Source organism: Mustela putorius, unplaced genomic scaffold (genome assembly GCF_011764305.1).
Source record: "Mustela putorius furo isolate JIRA1106 unplaced genomic scaffold, ASM1176430v1.1 tig00000174_pilon_pilon_pilon, whole genome shotgun sequence".
Taxonomy (NCBI): domain Eukaryota; kingdom Metazoa; phylum Chordata; class Mammalia; order Carnivora; family Mustelidae; genus Mustela; species Mustela putorius.
The window spans coordinates 37,763,503-37,784,877 of record NW_025421304.1 but is presented as its reverse complement, the minus strand read 5'-3'; the positions used below and the strand labels follow the sequence as shown (position 1 = coordinate 37,784,877).

General features: G+C 46.9%; 1 protein-coding gene, 1 long non-coding RNA gene and 1 pseudogene across 5 annotated transcripts in view; 2 read left to right on the top strand and 1 right to left on the bottom strand.

Annotated features, from left to right (window-relative positions):
• GAN (gigaxonin) overlaps positions 1-17,399 on the bottom strand; it is a 53,539-nt gene extending 36,140 nt beyond the window's left edge. Inside the window, exon 1 of one of the 2 annotated variants that reach the window (XM_004753935.3) lies at positions 17,053-17,399. In XM_004753935.3, coding sequence (XP_004753992.1) covers positions 17,053-17,219 — 167 coding nt within the window. In that variant the 5' untranslated portion in view covers positions 17,220-17,399. The remainder of the gene's footprint in view (positions 1-17,052) is intronic. The other variant, XM_045076338.1, reaches the window with a different exon arrangement.
• Positions 13,078-13,328, top strand: LOC123390994 (annotated as a pseudogene).
• A 30-nt stretch (positions 17,400-17,429) lies between the features above and the next one.
• The window catches only part of LOC123390995, a 41,700-nt gene continuing 37,754 nt past the window's right edge, over positions 17,430-21,375 (top strand). For all 3 annotated transcript variants that reach the window (XR_006605626.1, XR_006605625.1, XR_006605624.1), the window contains exon 1: positions 17,430-17,743. This is a non-coding gene — a long non-coding RNA (uncharacterized LOC123390995). The remainder of the gene's footprint in view (positions 17,744-21,375) is intronic.

Genomic DNA, 21,375 nt, shown 5'->3' with positions numbered 1-21,375 from the left:
CATGTGTGTGAGTCAGCAGTTCAAGAACTGACTGTCCCCCAGCTGCAAAGTCACCCAAATGTCCACGGTGCCATCACCTGCCCCCGCGCTGAGGGCAAATGGAGGCTGGCCCGGAAGGCAGGCTGGGGGGGGGGAGGGCTGCGGTCCATGAGCGACCCCGCCTGAGCCTGAACGGCCGGCGGTCCATCCCTGCCTCACGGCCCTCTGCTCACCGTCACTAGCGCACTGCATGGCAAAATGCGAAGATTAGGGAAGGTTTCTGGAAAACCAAGCGTTTACTGCTCAGGTGTCATCCCACCAAGAAGCTTTTTAGCAATGAAGCTGAAGCAGAGCCGCCTCAGGTCTGAAGAGGCCCCGGTCACCGCGCCATCGTCCCCGACAACCTCCCGGCCCCGACAGGCGGCACACACGGGGTCACAGAAACGTCTTCCGTTCTCCTCCTGACAGCACGCCATCCACTCTGAAGATGACAGGCAGTGTTCCTATCTACACCTGCTCTGAGTAAGCATGTCCAGTTACATCAGTATCTGCAAGAAACACAACACAAAGTGTGTGCCTTTGAGTCATGTGATCTGAACGAAGGAACAATTTATCTCAAGGGAGATAATGTTTTCAGATAGGAGAACAGGCGAGTGAGAACTACCTTCCGCAGGAGGAGAGCTTGAGAAAACTACCGCAGGGTGTGCGTCTGGGGGACGGGGGTGGGGTGGGAGGCGGTAGACACGGCACATCCCAGGGCCTGCGGACACGCACAGCTGTAAATGACCTCACTTACTCTCTTACACCTGCACAAGCACGGCGACCCTGAAGGGAGAGAGAGGCAGGGGGACCAAACCCATAAGAACTGTGGTTCTGGGCCACTGACCTTGCCCTGAGTCCCTCTGCTGGTCCAGGCACGGCATCAAGCACTAGGGATGGGTTCAGAAATCAGATCTCAACTAGCTGTTGAGCCCCAGTGTCGAGGAAATGATAAATCATCGCTTCTAACCTTGGGCTTCAGGTCAGTAAAATGCAATGTTACAAGTTGTTTCCGGGAGTCTAAAGCCTCTAGCATTATGTCCCAGAATAAATCTCTTCCCCAGCCCGCTGGAAGTCTGTTCCTCCCCAGGCCGTCCCCATCTCAGGACAGGGTGCTATTCTCCATGCAGCCGCGTGAGCCTGACATCAGGAGTCTAATCAATAACAGTTACAAAGTTACAAAGCTTGATACTCAAACTGGTGAGTGAAAGTTGATGAGGCATGGACTACTTCCATCATCTCCAAGCGTCGCCCTGTAATTGCTAATCACAAAGAAAACCAGTGGATTAAACCAGTGGACGCCATCTTTAACCATGTGATCGACGAACGTCATCTAATGCTGGGACAAACCGTGGTGGGGCTGTGACGGAGTACATGGAGGAGGATGGGACATCACTCCCCTGCTATTCTTGCCGCAGAATGCAGAACCGCAATCTAACTGGAAGAAATCAAACAAACCCAAGTTCCTTAACTGTCTACCAAATAACTGATCAGTACGTGCAAAGGCCAAGAAAAGGGAAAACGTTGGAACTGTCACAGGAGGGACAGAGGAGGAGGCCAAAGGGACAAGGCAAGTGAATCACTATAAATACTGTGCAGTGGGCGATGTGTTAAGCAAAAGGGAGGCAAAAAGTCAGCTCTCTAGGGAGAGAGGTCAGAAAAGGCTTCCCAGAGGTGGCACCTGCATGGGGCCTCAGGTGAGTGTTTTACACCAAGGAGGAGGGACAGCACAGGCAGTGAGGTATGAGGTATTGTACGTCCAAGGAACGACAGGGGCGAGCAGGTTAACAAGGCTGGAGAGAGAAGCACATGGGGAAGGAGGGTGGGGACAAGCCAGCTTCTGGAGGACGTGCACATGTGTGTGCGCGTGCACACACACACACACACACACACACACACAAGGACTTCACCTCAAGGGAAATGGAACTGTGCATGAGGAATTTTAAAAAAATCTTTTTATTCTGAAATAATTTTAAACTTACAGAAAAGGTTTTAATCGTAGAGTTTCTGTATCCCCCCTCAGGTGGCTTCCACTTGTGTTAGGATCGTAAATAATCTTAGTACAACTATCAACACTAAGAACTAAAGACTGGTATAAAACTGTTAAATAAATTATGGACTTTATTCACATTTCACCAGTTTTCTCCTAGTGTCTTCTCTCTGTTCTGGGGTTCCATTTAGGGTTCCAAACTTCAGCTCATGATTATGTCTCTAACTTGTGACAGTCCTTCAAATCTTCACCTTTTAAGGCCTTGACTCTTTGGTGAGTAGTGGTTAATTATTTTGTAAAAGGTCCCTCAGGTTGGGTTTAATTTCTTAGACTGATAACATACTTTTAGCAGGAACCCTACAGAAGTGAGATCATGTCCTTCTGTGCAGCATTTCACAATGCTGATGTGTATGAGGTCAACCTCGGCCATTTGGCTATGATGACGTCCGCTGGGCTTCTCCACGAAGAATTTAAAGTCACTATTTATCCCTTTGTTACTATTAAATCCACCAAAGAAGATAATTTGGAATATACGAATATCCTTTTTTTAAAAGGATTTTATTTATTTATTTGAGAGAAATCATAGAGGGCAGGAAGAGGGAAAAGCAGCCTCCCTGCTGATCAGAGAGCCTGATGCAGGGCTGGATCCCAGGACCCTGAGATCATGACTTAAGCCAAAGGCAGACGCTCAATCAACTGAGCCACCCAGACACTCCCAAATATCCTTTTTCTCCGCCATGTCTTGCCCACTAATTTCAGTATCCACTGGTGGATCTTGCCTTTTACAATTATTATCATGCTCAAATGATGATTTTCTATTCTTTTATTCCATCTATACTTATTAATGGAAATTCTTTTGTAAGGAAGAGCTATCTCAGGACACCTCGGTGGCTGAGTCAGTTAAGTGTCCAGTTCTTGGCTTCAGCTCACGTCATGATTTCAGGGTCGTGAGATCAAGCCTTGTGTCGGGCTCTGTGCTGGACATGGAGTTGGCTTATGATTCTCCTTCTCCCTGGGCTTGGTTGGGCATGTGTGTTCTCTCTCAAAAAAATTTCTTTTATAAAACTGAAAAATAAAAGCTATCTCTTCTCCTACTGATTCACCCATTCATTCATTTACTCGTGCCTACACATGTGGATATGTATTACATTGTACGATTTATGATCCAATGTTACTGACATTCATTTCCTTGTTCAAACTGCCAAAGCTTTGGCCACTGAGAGTTCCTTCCCATTGGCTCTCTCATCTTTTGGGCACCTCCTTACTTTCTGGCAAATACTCTAGGCTCATGGTGTATTTTTCCTGCTCCAGTACCTGCATCAACCTCATCACGGAAGCCATTAGTTCTAGGCATTATCTAATTACATTCTAGAAGCATCAGCGCGGCAGGAGCAGCATGGAGGACTGATGGGGACAGAGCATGGAGGCTCCGTCACCTTTCAGAAGTAGTAACAGCTGGAATGTGAGCAGCAGTGACGGTGAAGAGGAGAAAGGCTGCAGATGTGAGAGGCCAAAACCACTGGCTATGGCATCACGTATGTGTGTAGGGAGGGCACATCCCCAAGGTCTCTGAATTTCTCCCAGGGAGTCTGGCAGTATACTGACCACCCACCTGGGGGAGGAGAGCTGGCCTGGGGGTGGGTGGGGCCGAGCAGCCCCGCAGCAGGCTGTCAGGGATATTAGGCCTGGTGCTCAGGAGAGAGGCCGAGGTAGCTGCATCTCTGGAGCAGATGATGTTGTCAGAGAGCGGAGGGGAGGCCAGAAGCTTGTGCCACATCACGTATAGGGACAGACAGGGCGGAGAGCCAGAAAAGCCAACTGTAGGGGAAATGGGACAAGTCGGGTCACAGAAGCCTGGAGAGACCAAGTGTCAAGAAAATGACCAAGAGTGATAAATACAGCAGATGGGTTGAGCTGGATAAACACTTCCAAGTTTTCACCAGAGCGTTGGTGGTATAGTGGTTAGCATAGCTGCCTTCCAAGTTTTCACCAGATTTGGCAATCCTACTTAGCAATTTGGAAAAACGGGTTTAATGGAGTGATAACATAGGAGAAGAGATAAGGAAAAAGAGGTGGTAAGACCGTGGACAAGATAAATAGACACTCTAGTTTGAAGAATTACGCTCTTCAATTATGTGTGGGGCGCCTGGAGGGCTCAGGTGGTTAAGCGTCTGACTCTTGATCTTAGCTCAGGTCTTGATCTCAAGGTTTTGAGTTCAAGCCCCACGCTGGGCTCCATGCTTGGCATGGAACCTACTTAAAATTAATTAATTAATATTAAATTAGATTTTTTAAAAAAGTCATGCACTTGTTAGCAGAGGACGCAGAGATACATCCGCTGGACATCTGCATGTCTGCCACATAGCAGGCAGTGGAAGCGGCCCAGGCATGTCTCTGAGCCAAGGGAAGGAGCCAGAAGGGAAGGGAAAAAAATAAAAGATACAGAAGGAAGAAGACAATGCGACAGAACAACCATCCAGAAGAAAGAGAAGACGGGAGGGTGGGTCAGGGAGAATCAGCCTGGACTGCGGATCTCTGCTCTACCCAAGGCTGGTCCGCAAAGCATTATTCTATGATTTAGACAGCTTTAAAGGTGATCTTCCAAGTTAGTCTCTATGTGCAAATTCTTTAAAAAATTTAATACTCTAGGGTCAAGAATCAACAAACTACAACCTATAGCCTGTTTCTGGAGGGGCTCTGGGCTAAAAATGGTTTTTATATTTTTAAAAGGTCGTTAGAACAAAAACAAAGAGGACTATGTGACAGAGGCTACCTGTGGTCTAAAAAGCCTAAAACACTGGACTCTACAGAAAAACTTCACCAAACTCTCCTCTAAATATTTTTAGAGTAACAAGCATACAACATTTAAAAAAATCTGGTCTAAAAGATAGGCCAAACAGCAATAACTTTGAGAAAACACTTGCAAGAGTGACAAGGCCACAGTGATAGGCCTGAGGGAAAAAACATCAGATACACTGCCAAGGTCTTTCCGTGATAATCCAGTCTTCCTGGACGGTGATCTGGCTTTATTCTCCAAGAAGAAATCTGTACTAGCTTCAGAAACAGATGTACTGGGCACACAGCCCCCAAAGTAGGCTTACATGTACCCACAAAAAATACAAAGAAAAAAGAAAACACCCCCCTCTTTTTTTCCCCTAATTTGCTTATTATAGAGTTGCTATTCGGAAGGAAAGAAGAACTGGAAATTAACATGTCAAAGGGAAAGGATGAAACGAGTTGCATCATACAGCAAGATGACGTAGTACAACTCGCTATTAAAAAGGATGAACAGGGCGTGAGACTGAGCTGTAAGGAGAGGGAAAGCTCTAGTGCAAGTGACAGGTCTACCTGGGAGACGATGATGATGACGACGACAGCAATTAAGTACACTGTTCAGAACCAGAATAAAGGCGCACATAAATAACTCTCATGCGATCTTCCGTGATTTTTTGTGTTAAAAAAAAAAAAAAGATTCTTAAAATTTAAACCTGGTTCTTGTAATTTTGCAAGTAAAGCAATCCATAAAATTTACTTCTCAGAAGACAAGGTTTGAAAATGCATGTTAAAATTTTAAGATGAGTTCAAAGGCAGAATCATGATGCAGCAAACTTGTGAAGCAAAAAATTCCTCTAGAATGAAACAAGCCTAAGCCCTCACTCCGGTCACACCCTGACCTTCTGGAAACGCACATAAAAGACAGACATTTCATGCCACAACCTGTCAGGAGAGCTCCAGATTTTCTGCTCAGGATGCATTTCTAGATGCTATTTAAGAGAGGCGCCTTCTGCGCCCTTTGAAGACCCCATGCCCGCGGTCCTCCCTTTGGTTTGGGGGCACTTCTGACAAGGATTCTCTACGGGGAAGCTGGCTCCTCTGCCTCTTTTCTGCGACAGGATACGAAGTACCACAGAACTTCTGCTTGTCTACTCACCTTCTGTTCCCTCCTTCCCAATGTTAAGAGTTAGAAGGAGGACTTACACTCCTAAATAATATTCTCCTAAAGGAGAAGTAAGAATTTTTACAACTTGTTATTGTGTTTGTAGTTATCCTTTCAAAGCAGTTTCAAACCAGAGTATGAAGTGAAGGTTGAGAAACGGGGTTTTGGGTTTTGTTTTTTTGTTTTGTTTTGTTTTTCTCTTTTTTGAAGAAGGAGATAGTGGAGGTAGAGAAAACCAGAAGCAAAACACAGCCTCCAACACGGCCCTTCAGCTCCCTTTCATAAAGGGTGGGCTGAGCCCCTCTCCAGCAGCTTCAAGCCGCCTTCTCGCTTCTGGCGCCTCCATAATTTACAATCTACGGTTATAAACTTCACCAAACTACTTGAAGCTCAAAGTGCCTTCCAAAATGTTGTCAAGGGAATGAATGCTTCTCAATGAATTCTTTAGTCATGTCGTAACAAAAGCGCTCTCACTGGAGCTGCTCCTTCTGAATAAAGAATTTGGTCCCTTCTTCTCCAGGTTTCTTGGCACCAGAAATGGCTGGTTGGGTTGACTGTGCATCTAAAATGGGGCAAATTAAAGACTCTCTGGTAGTAACTTCTGTCACAGGACGGTTGATTCTGTCTCTCTACACTATCCCCAGCACACAGTCACTCAGCAAAATGTTACAGGAAAGAGTGTAGCCCTGTCTGGGAGCAGCGTGTCAGCATCCTGGACTCTGACCTTCCACGTCTTCGTCAGGACTTACAGACAGCAGTCAACTCAGTGCTCTCGTGGACGGGCTTTCCGGTAATGAGCTTAGGGCCTCTGGCCCTGGAGATAAAGATGAGGCTCTGAAAGCACCCAGTGCCCCTGTCTATTCTAATTGTCCCCACCGAACGAAAGACAGGCCGCGCTGAAGGCACAGGCGATAGGCTAAAGGAGTCTGTAGGAGGGAGCGACTGCTCGGCCGAACGGGGAGAATGCGAGGAAGGGATACCGGAGCCAGGCCCTGAAGGAGGAATACACATGTTATCTGTCACAAACGAGGAGGTACGGACGGCACAGACAAGAAATGCCGCAAAAATAAACATTCATATTCACAGATCTGTGGAGCACTCGCAGAATTTTCAAGAACCAGAAGAGTATAATGAAGATGTTTATTCAGCAATGTTACCCCAAATTCAACACAAAAACAGAATGTTATGCTTCCCACTTTCTTTACGCAGCCGGGCTTGAAATCTGCTACCTCCTCCTCCTCCGTCCCCACATTCAGAGAACGGCGGGCTGCCTTCTTTCCTAAGCCTGGATACTGGCTTCACCCGGTCCCCAGGATGCTGCCATGGCGAGCCGTCCCCATCAGCCAGCAACTCCAGGGCCCCCCGAGCCCTGTGGATATACAACAACCAAGTCCCCTTCCAAGGCTCCAGTCATCGTACTAGTGCTTAATGAGTGCATGAGATCTAAACTTGTTAGCTGGCGCTCGAGAAGCCCGCTCTCACCTGCCTGTCCATCCACACTTGCCACCATCCCTACCCAAGCCTCCAGTCCAGTCCCATCAGTCTACTGACTGCCTGAGCACACACCTCCTGACGCTGTGCTTAACCTCCCTCCTGCCCCACTCACCTGCTAGTCCTTCTCTTCAAGGCTTTGTCCAAAGGCTTTGTTTTCCTGCATGAAACCTTACATGACAACCCAAGTACTCTTCCTCTGCACAACTCCTAGAGCCACAAGCATCTATCTATACAACTAAAATACAATCCCATACTTTGGGACTTGTCTTTGCACAAGTAAGCTGTGAACTTTGAGAACAGAATCTTTTAAAGTTATTCCCAATTTAATACTCACAGTAAGTGATAAGCATTGTTGACCGGTGAACCTAGCTTCTCTTGAGGCGTCTTCTCACCGACAAGTCCTATCCCCACTACCCCTAACCCAGGCAGTTTACTCTGACTCTGACCAGCCCTAGTCCAGGGAGGGACTCCTTATTTCCCGTCCCAACAACGGCAGCACCCTCCTAAGTAAGAGTACATCTCCTCCTTCTTATAAGCCTCAGTGTCTATCCATTACCTCTAAAACAGCACCTCAACCCCTGCATGGACTAAACTATGTTGGGAGATTATATTGGGTCCTGTCTTCAAACCCCAACACCTCCCCAGTCGGCTCCCAATATACATCCAGCAACTCAGGGAAATGCTACAGTGAAAGTTTCAACTTACCGGAGGGCAGTGTGAGCGCCAACCCAGGACAACAGGGCCCTGCCCACCCCTCTCATCTTGTTTCATGCCGTCCTACCTGCTGCTCACCATCTCGTCCTGCTGGTGTTCTTCTGCCCCACCCCCTGCCCCAATCCAGTGTGCCCGTCTGTTCTGGTCTCTGGACCGCAGCACTTGGTTTCCCGCGCCCGCTGTGTTCCGCACCCCCCCCCAACCCCCTGAGGGGTTTGCTCAGGTCAAATCCTCATCTTCCACCTACAGACCCTCAGAGGGGTGCTCCTTCCACCTGGACCAGCAGCAACCATGTCCATCCCTTACATCTCTCTGTGGCAGATGTCTTCACTGTCCGCCTCCTCAGATGGACTCAGTGGGGGCTGGAGCCCCGGGCGCCCAGGGTACAGCTGTGCTGCACAAAAATGCTCAAGAAAAGTTTAGTGAATGAACGAGCCAATTAGGGAACCTTGACGGAGGATCCATGTTCTCTACTTAAAGACAGTTGTTTTTGTTAAGATGATTAACTGAGGTCACTAATGCAGTACTGAATAATCAGATGAGTCCTTTAAATACACTTTTACAGCATTTTTAGAATGATCTAACCAAAAATGAAGTCAGTCCCTTCTTTCCCCATTCTTGAAATGGACAGTACACGCAACATCAGGATATATTTCATCAGTATTGAAAAATTCAGCAAATGTCAAAAATACTTTGACAAGTCTTTGGTCCTAGGTTTATTTCCTTGACTAGCCCCATAGAGTAGAACAAGTAACTCAAGGGATTAGGTCTCCATGTACTCAGTCTCCATTCTGACACTGTGTGTGGGAGACACACTCAAACAGCAGCCGCACACAAAGAAAACCAAGCCTCTGAAAGTGCTATACCCTGTCAACCAGTGAAATGCAAGCTCCTTGTCTGTCACCTGTCACAGGAGTCTCTGCAGCACCTAGCTGTCACTGAGTATCTTCTGGTGCATTTGATGAACAGACGGCTAAACCCATAATCAAGCCCCTAGACCGTGAACACAAATGACGTTAGGTCCCTTTATGGCCAAGTCTAGTTGCGACGAGTTAACACAGTACATTTCATACTTCAAGACAATGCTAACTTTTTTTCTTTTTACAATGGATTTTCTTTTCTTTTTTTAAAAAATTTATTCATTTGGGGGGGGCCCTGGGTGGCTCAGTGGGTTAAGCCTCTGCCTTTGGCTCAGGTCATGATCCCAGGGTCCTGGGATGGAGCCCCGCATTGGGCTCTCTGCTCAGCAGGGAGCCTGCTTCCTCCTCTCTCTCTGCCTGCCTCTCTGCCTACTTGTGATCTCTCTCTGTCAAATAAATAAGTAAAATCTTCAAAAAAAATTTATTCATTTGGGAGAGCTACAGACACAGAGGGAGAGGGAGAAGCACACTCCCTGCTGAGCAGGGAGCCTGACCCTGGGCTTGAACCCAACCTAGAGATCATGACCTGAGCCAAAGGCAGATGCTTAACCGACCAAGCCACCCAGGTGCCCCTCTTTTCTTTTTGACTTGAGTAGAACTGACACCTCATGTTACCTTAGTTTCAGGTGGACAGCACAGTAACTCACCAAGTGTATACACTATACTGTGCTCACCACAAGCGTGGCCACCATCTGTCCCCATACAGTGCTATGACATATCACTGACTATATTCCTTATGCTGTGCCTTGTATTCCCATGACTTACCCCTTCCATGACTGGAAGCCTGTATCTCTCTCTCTTTTTAACCCATTTTGCCCAAACTGCTCCTGCCCCAGCCCCTCCTGCCAAGGGGGACCATCAGTTTGTCCTCTGTAATTTTAGGTCTGATTTTTTGCTTTTTGTTGTTTACTAATTTGTTGCTTTTATTTTTTTAGATTTTGCTTATGCATGAAATCATATGGTATTTGTCTTTCTCGGTCTGACTTATTTCATTTAGCATAAAACCCTCTCAGTCCTACCATGCTGTCTCGAATGGCATGACCCCATCCCTTCTGTGGTTGTGCAATATTCCACTGCGTGTGTGTGTGTGTATGTGTGTGTATACACACACATATATACTATTGTGTGTATACATATGTGTGTGTATATACACACACACACATCTTCCTTATCCATTCATCTATTGATGGACACTTAGGTTGCTTGCTTATGTATCTATTCTTAATTCCTTTAAGGAACCTCTATACTGTTTTCTGCAGTGACTGCACCAATTTATGTTCCCGGCAATGGTGTATGAGGGTTCCTTCTCTACATCTGTGCCAACACTTGCGATTTCCTGTCTTTTTTATTTTAGCCCTTCTAACAGGTATACAGTGATCGCTCATTGCGGCTTTGATGTGCATTTCCCTGATGGTGAGTGATGTCTGATGTTGTGTTGCCTTCTTTGGGACAAAGGACAAAAAACCTTAACAAGATTTTATTTTCCTTAAGTAGTCTATTTTTCTAAATCTCTGAAAAGAGGGGAAAATATTATAATTTATTCCCACAGAGGAATGGAATCAGCGAATATTAGACCACCGTTTTACAGCTAAGTCACTTTTTGGCAGTCAATACCAAGAAAGAAGACTTCACTCTCTGCTCTTCTGGGCACGGGGGTCAAGAGCTCCGGCTGAGCACCGGAGGGCATTGAGACAGACACGTGACTTTCCCCGCCCAAGAACTACAGATGTCACCTTTACCTCAGCCTTTGATCCCTTCTTTGGACTCAGCCTGTGTCAGGGGATAGAGAACCCAGGCGAAGCACTTGAATTCAAGGTTGCAGCCACGGTCTGCCACTGTCACACCCCACACCTCTGCATCTCCACCTTTAACCTAGAATTCTAACTTACAAATTATTCATTTATATTACAGCTTCCATACACAAAATGATAGACTTGTCTCCTGCCGAAGGATCATATGGCTCCCTGAAGGACTAACCTCACAGTACTCATAAGCCAAACGACTCCTTATTTGTCCTAATTATGTTTTCTTTATGGATTATAAATAGATTTTAACCCTCACTTTGATATCATGAGACACACTGATTAGCAGTTTAAACAATGGATACAGTGGCTTTGTAATCTGTACACTTAGGCTATATTACCCAAATCTACATCCTAAGAACCAGAGTTTGTGGAAATCGCTTTACTTGACTCTCTAAATTGCACAAGAGAAATTACTTTAAAAACACTGAAGAGGACTTACCAGGGAAAATCCAAACTGTGAGAAGAGGCAGAAGTTAAAGGCTATAGGTTAAAGAATGAGAACTTAATCAGTGCTCACAGAGATGTTTTACATCTATCATATACACTATTAATCAAAATAGCAATCCTCAGGAAAGTTCTACTGTAAGTATAAACACTCAATATTTCCCTTATATCAGATCCACTAGTCTAACAAGAATTTCATTGATTTGTTTCACCATTTGAAACCTTCCAAACACCTCTCCAGAATTAGAACACTCACTGCTACTAGCAGGCAGCCACTATCTCAGATGAATAGAAACCTTTAAGCTGAAATGAGCAACCTATGTTGGACTTAGAGCTCCAATTTGCAAGTGCTTAGTTTTCCTTAGAAGCCAGAGAAAAGGCTGCATTGGACCTTCTGAAACAGAACATACTTTAATATCAGTTCTGAAAACCTCACATAAGAAAAGGGTTTCTTTGAACACGACTGCAAACACCAGAAAGGAGGGGAAGGTGAAAGAGAAGGAGGAGAAGGGGAGAAGGAAGAAGGGGAAAAAAAGAAAAAATAATAACTTTGCATTGATGACTGTAAGCCCTCAGGACAGACTGCATCTTGTGAAGTCGTTCGGGATGCCTTACAGCGGCTGGACGAAAACAAGGCCCAGAACCATTAAAAGATACTCAGGCCTGACTTACATCCCCAGCACCATGAAGGAACAGCAAGAGGCAGATGTCATCATTTGAATTTAAGGATGCTCACGTCTCAGCAAGAGTCTCAGAACTGGGAGCTTCTAGCTGAACCCTTAGGCACTAAGGAACTTCACAGGTTACAGTCACCATTCAAAATCCCATGGCAGGAGCGGCCGCACCTAGGGGACCAAAAACCCAAAGCACCAGGGAAAGAAAAGGGACTTGGGCACCAACAGCATGCTCTGCACACAGCAGACAAACTAATGGATATTAGTACCGATCAAGTACAGGACAGGTTTTGGGTGCCCAAAGAAAGGATGTTGACAATATCCACGCTGCTCCGAAACTTGGACTTCCTACCGAGATCATATTAGTCTCCTTAAGTAGTTCATCAGCATCATCTATGAGTCAAAGTTTAGATTTAAATGGCCAAACAGGCTCATCGATAATTAGGCCTTGGAATACACCCAGAGTAACAGCATAGAGTCAATGTTTGTTACAAAATAGCTCTATGGGGCTGGATTCCTAGAACAGAATACCCAACCAAATCATGTGAGAAAGGGCAGAGGAAATGCCTTAAGGTCAATGCACAACAAAGCTTTAAATGATACAATAAAGCTGTAAGAACAGAAACAGACCCCTCTCCACAACATATACACACAAAACAAAATGAAAATAGCATGGAGCCACCCAATTCAGACTTAAAGGGGATTTGCTGTTCATGTGGCCTGGCCAACCTCACTTTGCAGATGAGGAAACCAAGTCCCGGAAAAGGAATCCAAGATGACCTAGATTGGTTTCTGGGCCCAGTGTCTCTACTCCACCTTCCCAAGACCAGCTTTCCCTGAAAAAAAACAAACAAACAAAAAAAAAACAACAACAACAAGGGGGGAAAGCTGCCATTCTTACCATTGGCTGACTCAAGGGATCTAAAAATCTTGAGAATCTTTCTTCCCTTTACTCACCATGACGAAGAGCTAAACAATTAACACTCCAACAGTTCCCCAGAAAAAAAACGAAATTCTCATAAGTGAATAGAGGCTTTTCTGGGCCCACGATGGTGGAGGTGGCAGCAGGTGTGCCCTCAACATGCAGAAGAACACGGGCAAGTTCGTGCACCTGTCTGTGCTGTGGAAATACTCCTCTAGCAACTGCATCATCAGCACCAAGGACCACACATCCATCCAGGTGAACGTGGCTGAGGCTGACAAGGTGACAACAGGCTCAATGGCCAGTTTAAAACCTCTGCTACCTGTGAGGCCATTTGCAGGATGGGTGAGTCAGGGGACTCTATCCCCTGACTGGTCAAGGCCAATGGCATCATTTCAAAGAACTTCTGACTGGAGAGGATCATGGATGTGGAGTATTTGCCATAAATAAATAGCAACTCCACCCCCCCCAAAAGTGACAAGATAGGAACATGCACGTGTTCTTGCAGAATCATACCATTCCTTTTCACATACATAACTCCCAAAGAACCACAGCTCTTAAGAGTCTGAACTCTCTATCAGATCAATGGGAGTGTGCCAGAATCAGAAGAGCCTCAGACATGAAGCAAAGCAAACTTTACAATATTCAAGAGAAAGGGAAATTTCCTATAAGCCTCAGGGAACCTTTCCCAGAAGGTCTCAGGGTTGCTGAGAAAGGAAAGATTCTGTGGGTCGTTATACCAACGAATTCAATTTTGTCGTCAGCTACATTTAGATTTAGTTTTCCCAACAAACTAAAGGAAAAAACATCATTCAGGGATCAGAATGGGAAACAGCCAGAAAGAGGGCACCCTGGGAAAGCAGCATCCCACTTACTGAGCTTAATGGTGGACTGTGAAAGGTCTTGCCCTCCTTCCAGTAGCATCTGTACCCTAAAGCTGCACGACATATACTCTACACAATCTTTTTTCAGGTTATCATTAGGATTCTACTGCTAAAGCTGAGTTTTCTGGTTTCTTCCTTTTATACTGAAAGTCCTCCTAGTGTCTGATAGCCGAGAGTAGCAGGAGGAAAAATAAATGCTAAACCAAAGACAAAGCACAGGAAATGATTAAGCCAATAAGTTAGGTTAAAAGACTTTTCTCTATTAAGTAGAAAGTATGCCAAATGAGTTGCTTTAATTCCTATTCTGACAAAGCTGAATTGGTTCCCTTTTTTGAGCATTCAGAAGCAATGTATAACATTGCTTCTAAACCATACAACTTTACTTTGCTTAGGATAGTTAAACCGGCCAACAAAATTTAATAGACAAAACTAAATTTTTATAAAATATCAGAGACTACTAAACTTTTGAACACCCAGTCCACATATTAATGACATCACAGACCTTAATGCTTAAGCTTCAAAAGGGAAAGAAACATCAAGTGCTAGAACATGCAAATTCATTTTGTTTCAGCAAAACTCTTTACAGTTCCTTTCAAACAAAACAGATACATTATAAAAGCATGAAATCACAGCTATAAAATAACTAAAAAGTTTACTTCTAAGTAGTATTATATATTAGTCAAATTACTTTGAAGTAGACTTGGGCTTCCTCATTTTAAAGGACAACCAAAAACATTCCACCACTTCAACAATCAAATAAACTTAATCAGTCACTGACAAAAATACATGGACTGATTCCTGTTTATCTATAAAATGTCAAAAATATCTGCCCTACCTAGTAAATAAGATGGAAATGAAAATCAAAATGAGACCGTATGTACAAGTATTTGGTAAACATTTAAATTATATTGTGAATCGGTAAGTAGTAGAGCTTACACGAAGAACACTCAGGTACGAGTTAATTTCGTAACATGTATGGTTAGAGTAGGAGAGGAGGTACCATTAACTTGGAGTCTAATCTTAGTTCAACCACTAGGTACTAGTAACTTCATTATAATACAAATCACTAAGGCCCACCAAGCCCCATTTCCTTATTTGAAAAGTGACAGAACTAGACCAGAAAAGATCTGAAGTCCCTTTCAGCTTGGCTACTTTGATGAGTAGTATTTCACCCTAAATTACTGCTACTGTAAGTAGGTAACATTTGACATTACTACATATTCTCCTGATTTGCCACCATGTCCCGAGGGGATACCACATCTTTCTGAACGCGGAAGATATAGCAGCGATGACCACTACCTCTGTAGACTTGTGTGTCAACCTGGAGAAGTTCAAAGCACTATTTCATGTTCCTCTACAGGTCAAAGATTAAATGAGACAAAAACACATTTTATCCCTTATTTATCAGACTAGTGAGCTGAAGTCAAGTATAAGTCATCCGCCAAGAGATCACAGCTATACGAGTAAAAGGTAGAAGGAGAAAGCAGGCCTAGTGCTCTTCTCAATGAGGGATAACTGAGCATCTGAAATGAAATAGAACAGAGCCAGTCATCTCAGGTCCAACCTGCCAGGGAAGAAAGGCGGGCCATCATTCATCCAACACATCTGCTGAACCACTAGGCCCTGTTTTTTCTGGCTGCCAGGGATACAGTAATGGACTAAAGAAAACTCCCTGGCTTCACAGAGCTTACACGGTGGCTAGGGAAGATGGGTAAAGTAAATGAGTGAAACAGAGGGTATATCACAGTGGTAAGCGGTATGGAGAAAATTGAAGCATGGGAAGGGGATAGAGAGCATGTGTTTGGGGATTTGTAATTTTCTTTTCAGTCTGCTGGATGCCACTTACAACAACAATTCATCTATAGTAGTTGTGCTAACTCTCTCCCCAAACAGGGAATACTTTGTATACAGGGAAGACTGTGACCTGCCGATTCCAATTTGATACTGACTGCTCACACCTCCCAACGACCAGGTAGGAGCCGTCTAGCAGACTGGCAATCCAAATTCCATTCTAACAAAGACTCCCTGCACCCCACCTTTAAATCCACAGAGCGTGCAAGCAGATTTACAGAACGCAGTCAGGAGAAGTTACAAGAGCACCTGAATTGCTTCTGAGTTGGCAGAGGTATCTCCTAATGCAAAGGTGAAAATGGAGTTTGGGTGCCCAGCGGAGCTGGGACAAAGCCCGAAGAATACATGCCCATCATTTTGCTTTTTCTGACCTGTCAATTCTAGTGACATTCTCTACTATTAGTCTATATTTAACCCGCTTACTGGGCAGTTCCTCCAGCTTTTCGTATTTTTTTTTTTCCTTTTGCTAAAAGAGCCACCCAGTTTGCAGAAAGTTGCTATAAGAAAATAGAGCCCCTCGCAAGATCGGACACACTTGATTAAGCACCACGTTATCGACCTTAGTTAACCTGGTTAGTTGACTTAGCATATCAGCTTAAGCTTTGTTTTACCTAAGTTTTAAAATGCCCTCTGAGTCTCTGAAATCTCATGATCCTGGCTTGTAACCGCATCCTGAGAATTACAGTAAGTGCTCTAAAATTAGCTACAGCTTACTTTAACGTGTGCCTCTAACGCACAGCCCAGCTTTTACACGGAGCTCCCACCGGGCGTGGAAAAAGACGCGTCTGACAGGAACTTCGGCCTCGGGGGTCGGATGGCGGACCCCGGGGAGAAGGTCCCACGGGCTCTTCCCTCGGCCCGCAGCGGGCGAGGAAGTGTTTGTTCGGCTTCTCCGCGGGAGGGGCGCGCCCGGCTCCGTTCGCCGCGCCCGCCCGGCCCACTGCGCGATTTGGAGGCGAGCGGCCGGCAAACTTCAGCCCGGCTCCGCGGGCCCGGCCCGGGCGAGGCTCCGCCCTGCTCGCGGGTGCGGGTCCCCGGCCGGCCCAGGACGGCGTCCCGGGGCCTCGGCGGCTCGGAGGCCCGTGCGAACGCCGGGCGGTGGGCACCGGAGCAGGGAGAACTGGAGAGCTGCGGCCCAGGCTCCGGGGGTCGACTCCAGGGAGTCGGGGGTCCGCGGGGGACACGGGACTGGCCCGAGGGTGACTGAAGCTAAGGGGCCGTCCCGGGGGTCCGGCAGGCCGTCCGCCCGAGGGACCCCGCGCCGAGCGGTGAGCGGGGAGGAGCGGGGCGGCGGGGGGAGTGGGGACCAGGGGCTCCGGGGACACGCCCGGCCCGGCCCGGCCCACCCCCGAGCTCCGGCAGCGCGGCCCCGCCCGGCCCGCCGCGGCCCCCTCCTCACCTGATGTACGGGCTGGCCGCCGCCAGGATGTTCTTCTGCACGGGGATCTCCTCCCCGTCGAGGACCAGGTGCGCGTCGCAAAAGCGGGACTCCTCGCGGAAAGAGCTGAGCGCTCGCAGCAGACGCGCGGCGTGCTGAGGGTCGGACACAGCGCTGCCTTCGGCCATCTCGGCGCCGCCTCGTCAGCCGTCTGGTCCAGCTGCCTCAGCCGCCCCGCCAGACCCTTGGAGCTGCCCGGCGCGCGCCCCGTGTGCACAGCCCGCGCGCGCGCGCGCCCGTCCACCCCGACTGTCTGTGCTCGGAGAAGGAGCGGGAGCCCCCAGAACGCGCCTGCGCCATCGGCGGCGCAAGGGCCTGGCGCCTTTAAGGAGCCGCGGCGTTGCGTCATTTCTCTGCGACGCCCCCGGGCCCTCGGTCCCTCCCTCTCTCCAATGGTTGCCGGAGGCGACCAATCAGAAGCCTAGTTCCTCTGCGGGATCAGCTGGTCGCGGTTCCCGCGCTGCCTGGGGCTGTCCGCCGCCGAGAGCCGTCGCTGCTGCGGTGGAAGGTGTGCAGGCCCCCGGGACTCCTCTGGCTCTGCCCGGGGCCTCTGGCGCCGCGAGTCTGAATCCGAGCCATGCCTCCTCCCCTGAGTAGCTGCGTGGCCATGGGTAAGGTGCCCATCTGCCATGGCTCCGTCTGCGCAATGAAGGTGATGACTTCGTGTTTTTGCGGACTCGTGGGAGCTCACGCTTGTAAGCGAGGGAGCGGTGGGTGTAGCTTTTCCTATTCCTGAGAGAAGAGGCGCTTCCCGGGTGAGAGCCCAGAGACCCGAGAAAGCAGGCCCGCAGAATGAGCCTTTGTTTGCCGGCTACGGAGGAGATGGAGCGGATGAAGCTGCAGAGCTGACTGACAGGCCTTGTATTTTGCGGAGCCCCCTGGTCGGTGGTAGGGAGGTTGGCTTTTGAACAGCCGCGGGATCCCCCAGCTGCGTGCAGAACGAGGAGGGGTCGTGCTAAAGGCAGAAAGATGCTTGAGTATTACCGTACTTGAAGGAAGGGGCCCGGGACCTAAATCGGAGGATGATGGTGGATGTGGTTAATCGCGGGCGGCTGTAAAGGAACGGACAGAATTGTGAGGGAGAGGGAGTCCGGGACAGTGTTCTGGTCGGGTAACTGCGTGGCTGTTGCAGCCTTTCGTGCAGACAGGAAATGCCAAAGGGCTGGAGGGTGTGTGTAGAGAACCAGATGCTCAGGTGCGTCCAGGTTCCCAACCCAGTGAAGATCGAACCTGTGACAGGAAGCAGCTTTGGGTCGGCTCAGTCAGGGCAAGAGCACATTGAGTCTTGGGTTAAGAGCACATTGGAGGTTAAGGGCACATGCGAGTGTGGAGTGTAGCCACCACTTTGTTCAAACACTACCTTGTTTGTACAAACATCAGTTCATTTGTACCACCCTCCAAAAGCTTCTAAATTCAATTAATTCAATAAGCTTCTAAAGAGTTAGCGGTTTTTCTGAAGAATTAGCGATTGGGACCGAGGACCTGAAGAATGGTCAGCATTTCAGATAGGGCAGGAGGGGATTTTCACTGGATCAGTTCCCATCTTCTTCTTCAACCAACTGAAAGGGTCCAATACAGCCTTGAGTCTCCACCCTGAACCAGCTAAGGCTTCCGATGCGCAGCAGGAATCAGGGTGTGTAACTCCGGCACAGCTGCTGGCAGAGTGGACGGGGGAAAAGGAATTTAATAGTGGAAGGTCTAGACATTTCTAGTCCTTCTTTAAACGCAGCATTTATGGGTGAAATGATAAAGACGTCTCGGACTGGCTTCCAGACAAAATGGAGGGGTGGAGGGAAGCGGCGGAGGGTGCTGATCAATCAGAAGTGAGTATGAGTTACTAATTGTTAAAGCAGGTTGTGAGTACATGGAGTTTCATTGTACGAATCTCAGTATTTTTATGTATGTTGTAAAATGTCACAATGAAAGTAAAACAAAAAACAAAAAAACCTAGATAAGCAGCTCGAACTTATCTTCTCCGTGATACTACCTGCCCAGTGTCCCTGGGAGAGGTCGACACTCGTTTCTCCAAGCTGTTGCTGTACCTTGAATATTGCTCTGTCAGGTAACTTATTATAAATGGGTTTACTTATCCATGTCACCGGCTAGCTTGTACATTTTAGTGGCTCGATTTCCGGGTGCTAAGCACAGTGCAGGGCCGTAGTAACGCACACTGAATGTCAGATGGATGGAGAACAAAAATGTGAATACCAAGCACTTAATAAATGTTTCCTGAATTTTATCTGCTGTTTTTACTTTCTTTGTCTTCGTCTTCATTCCCAACTGGGTTGTTGGGGTCAAAGGTGATGTATGTGACAGAGTTATCTGTATAATATAAATACTTGATAAACACTTACTAATTGCATGGAATGCTGGTCTACTCTTGAACTATCAAGGAGGTTCCAAAACAAAACAAGGCTCAAGTAAGAGAATTACCCTCAGGTAACCAGTTTCCCTGGAATGGGAGTGTTGCCTTAGTTGAAATGACTGGAGGTGACTGGGGATTAGTCAGGTAGGCTCTTCCTGGTAGAGGTGAACCTTCTCTGGCATTTTGACAAAAGGAAGGGGGTAGGCACTGCCCCACAAAGGAAATGGTGCCACACTTTTTCTTTTTCTCCCATGCATCTTTTTCTCCCAAATGGAAGGAAGTACTAATGTTGAAAAACTGGGACATTTGACATGTGGATCTGAATTTTCAGATCTTAAAAAATCACTGGATTTGGCCCCAGTGGGCCCTTGTCCCATGGAGCAGTCTGCTAGAGCTGAAGGGCAGCTTCCTGCTCTGGATGGAGTGTTCCTCAGCTCCCTGTCACCCCCTGGCCCACTGGGTTAGTTACATCCTGCCTGCTGTGCTCATTTACCAGACTTGCTACCTCTAATTATGCAAAAGCACTGGAGCGGCATCTATTAAGCACCAGGCACTATGCAAGTCCCTTGAAACATAAGTGAATGCAACACAGCTCCTACCTTGGAGGAGCTCGCAAACCAGCCTAGAAACCAGTTAATTACAGTGTGGTAAGTTCAGCACAGAAAGCAGGAACGTGGCATAGCACAGGGACTCTGCCCTGGGAGGCTGCTTGGAGACCTTCCTTGAACGTCCTATTTGAGCTTGCTTTTGAAAGATGAATGAGTTACTCAGGCAGGTGGGCTGTTGGGAAATATTGCCAATAACAGGGCCATCTCTGAAAGCATATATATGGTCTTCTGGTCTGCCTGTTGCACAGGTGACCCTCTGAAACTAGCAACTACCTTTTCCCCAATTGATGCAGGTCTCTCTAAAGCCTTCTGCCCAGATGCTCCCTGGTAACCAGAAAACCACCTTTTACTGAGAGGGAAGTTAACAATCAAAAAGATGCTAGGTTTTCAATAAAGTTTTGAGGTCAGCTCAGGTGCCCCAAGAAAACACCTCCTGGTGCTGTAGGGAAGGAAAAGGGCCCAAGCGTGGGAGGAAGGATCTGTGTGGCAGAACCTGCCCTCCTGTCGGCTGCAGGAGCCACTCCTGGTTAGACCTTGGACTCTTTTGTAGGCTTCCTTGTTATTGCTCAAACTGAGCCACCCTTGATACTGTTTACAGCCTTCAGAATGGTGTATTTGGTGTTATTGTTTCCCCACATTCCATAGATTTCAGATCTCAGCTGTTGTGAAACCAGTAATTTGAGATCTGGTAGGCTCCCAGCCATTTCAGTCCCTGGTGACTGTAACCGACCCCTGCTGCCTTAGTGGCTAAACAACCCCCAGAGAAAGGATTTTTTCCTTCTTTCTCCTTCTGTCCATCCTTGCTTCCTTCCTCTTTCTTTCTTCCTTAATTTCTTTTTGACTAAAATTCACAAATACTAGCAGCAGTCATTCATTCAATAAATATTCTACACCTCCCCTATGATACGTTGTAGATACAACAATAGCGTTACCTCAGAGGTATGAGTGTAGAGACTTTTTACTCTCTTTGTGCTTTTCTGATCGTGGATTGTTTTCTTAGAATCAAAAAAAAAATTCCAGTTGCAAAAAGGAAAAAAGCCTGCTTTACTTTGGTTTGAAAGATGAGCCCTCATGGAAGAGAAGAATCACCTTGGAGTTCGGAGTTTTGTTTATTCAAAAATGTTGGAAAGAAGAATGAGAGTCCAGCAAGAGAAATAATGCAAAGAAAGAACTTAATAGTTTGAAGGCTCTTTAGAAAACACTGAAACTTACATTCAATTTATTGAAGAGAAAACTGACTCGGGATGAGTCAAGGACTCAGTCAAGGTCATACATGTGACCTAGTCCAAGCAGAACACACAGGCCCAGAGC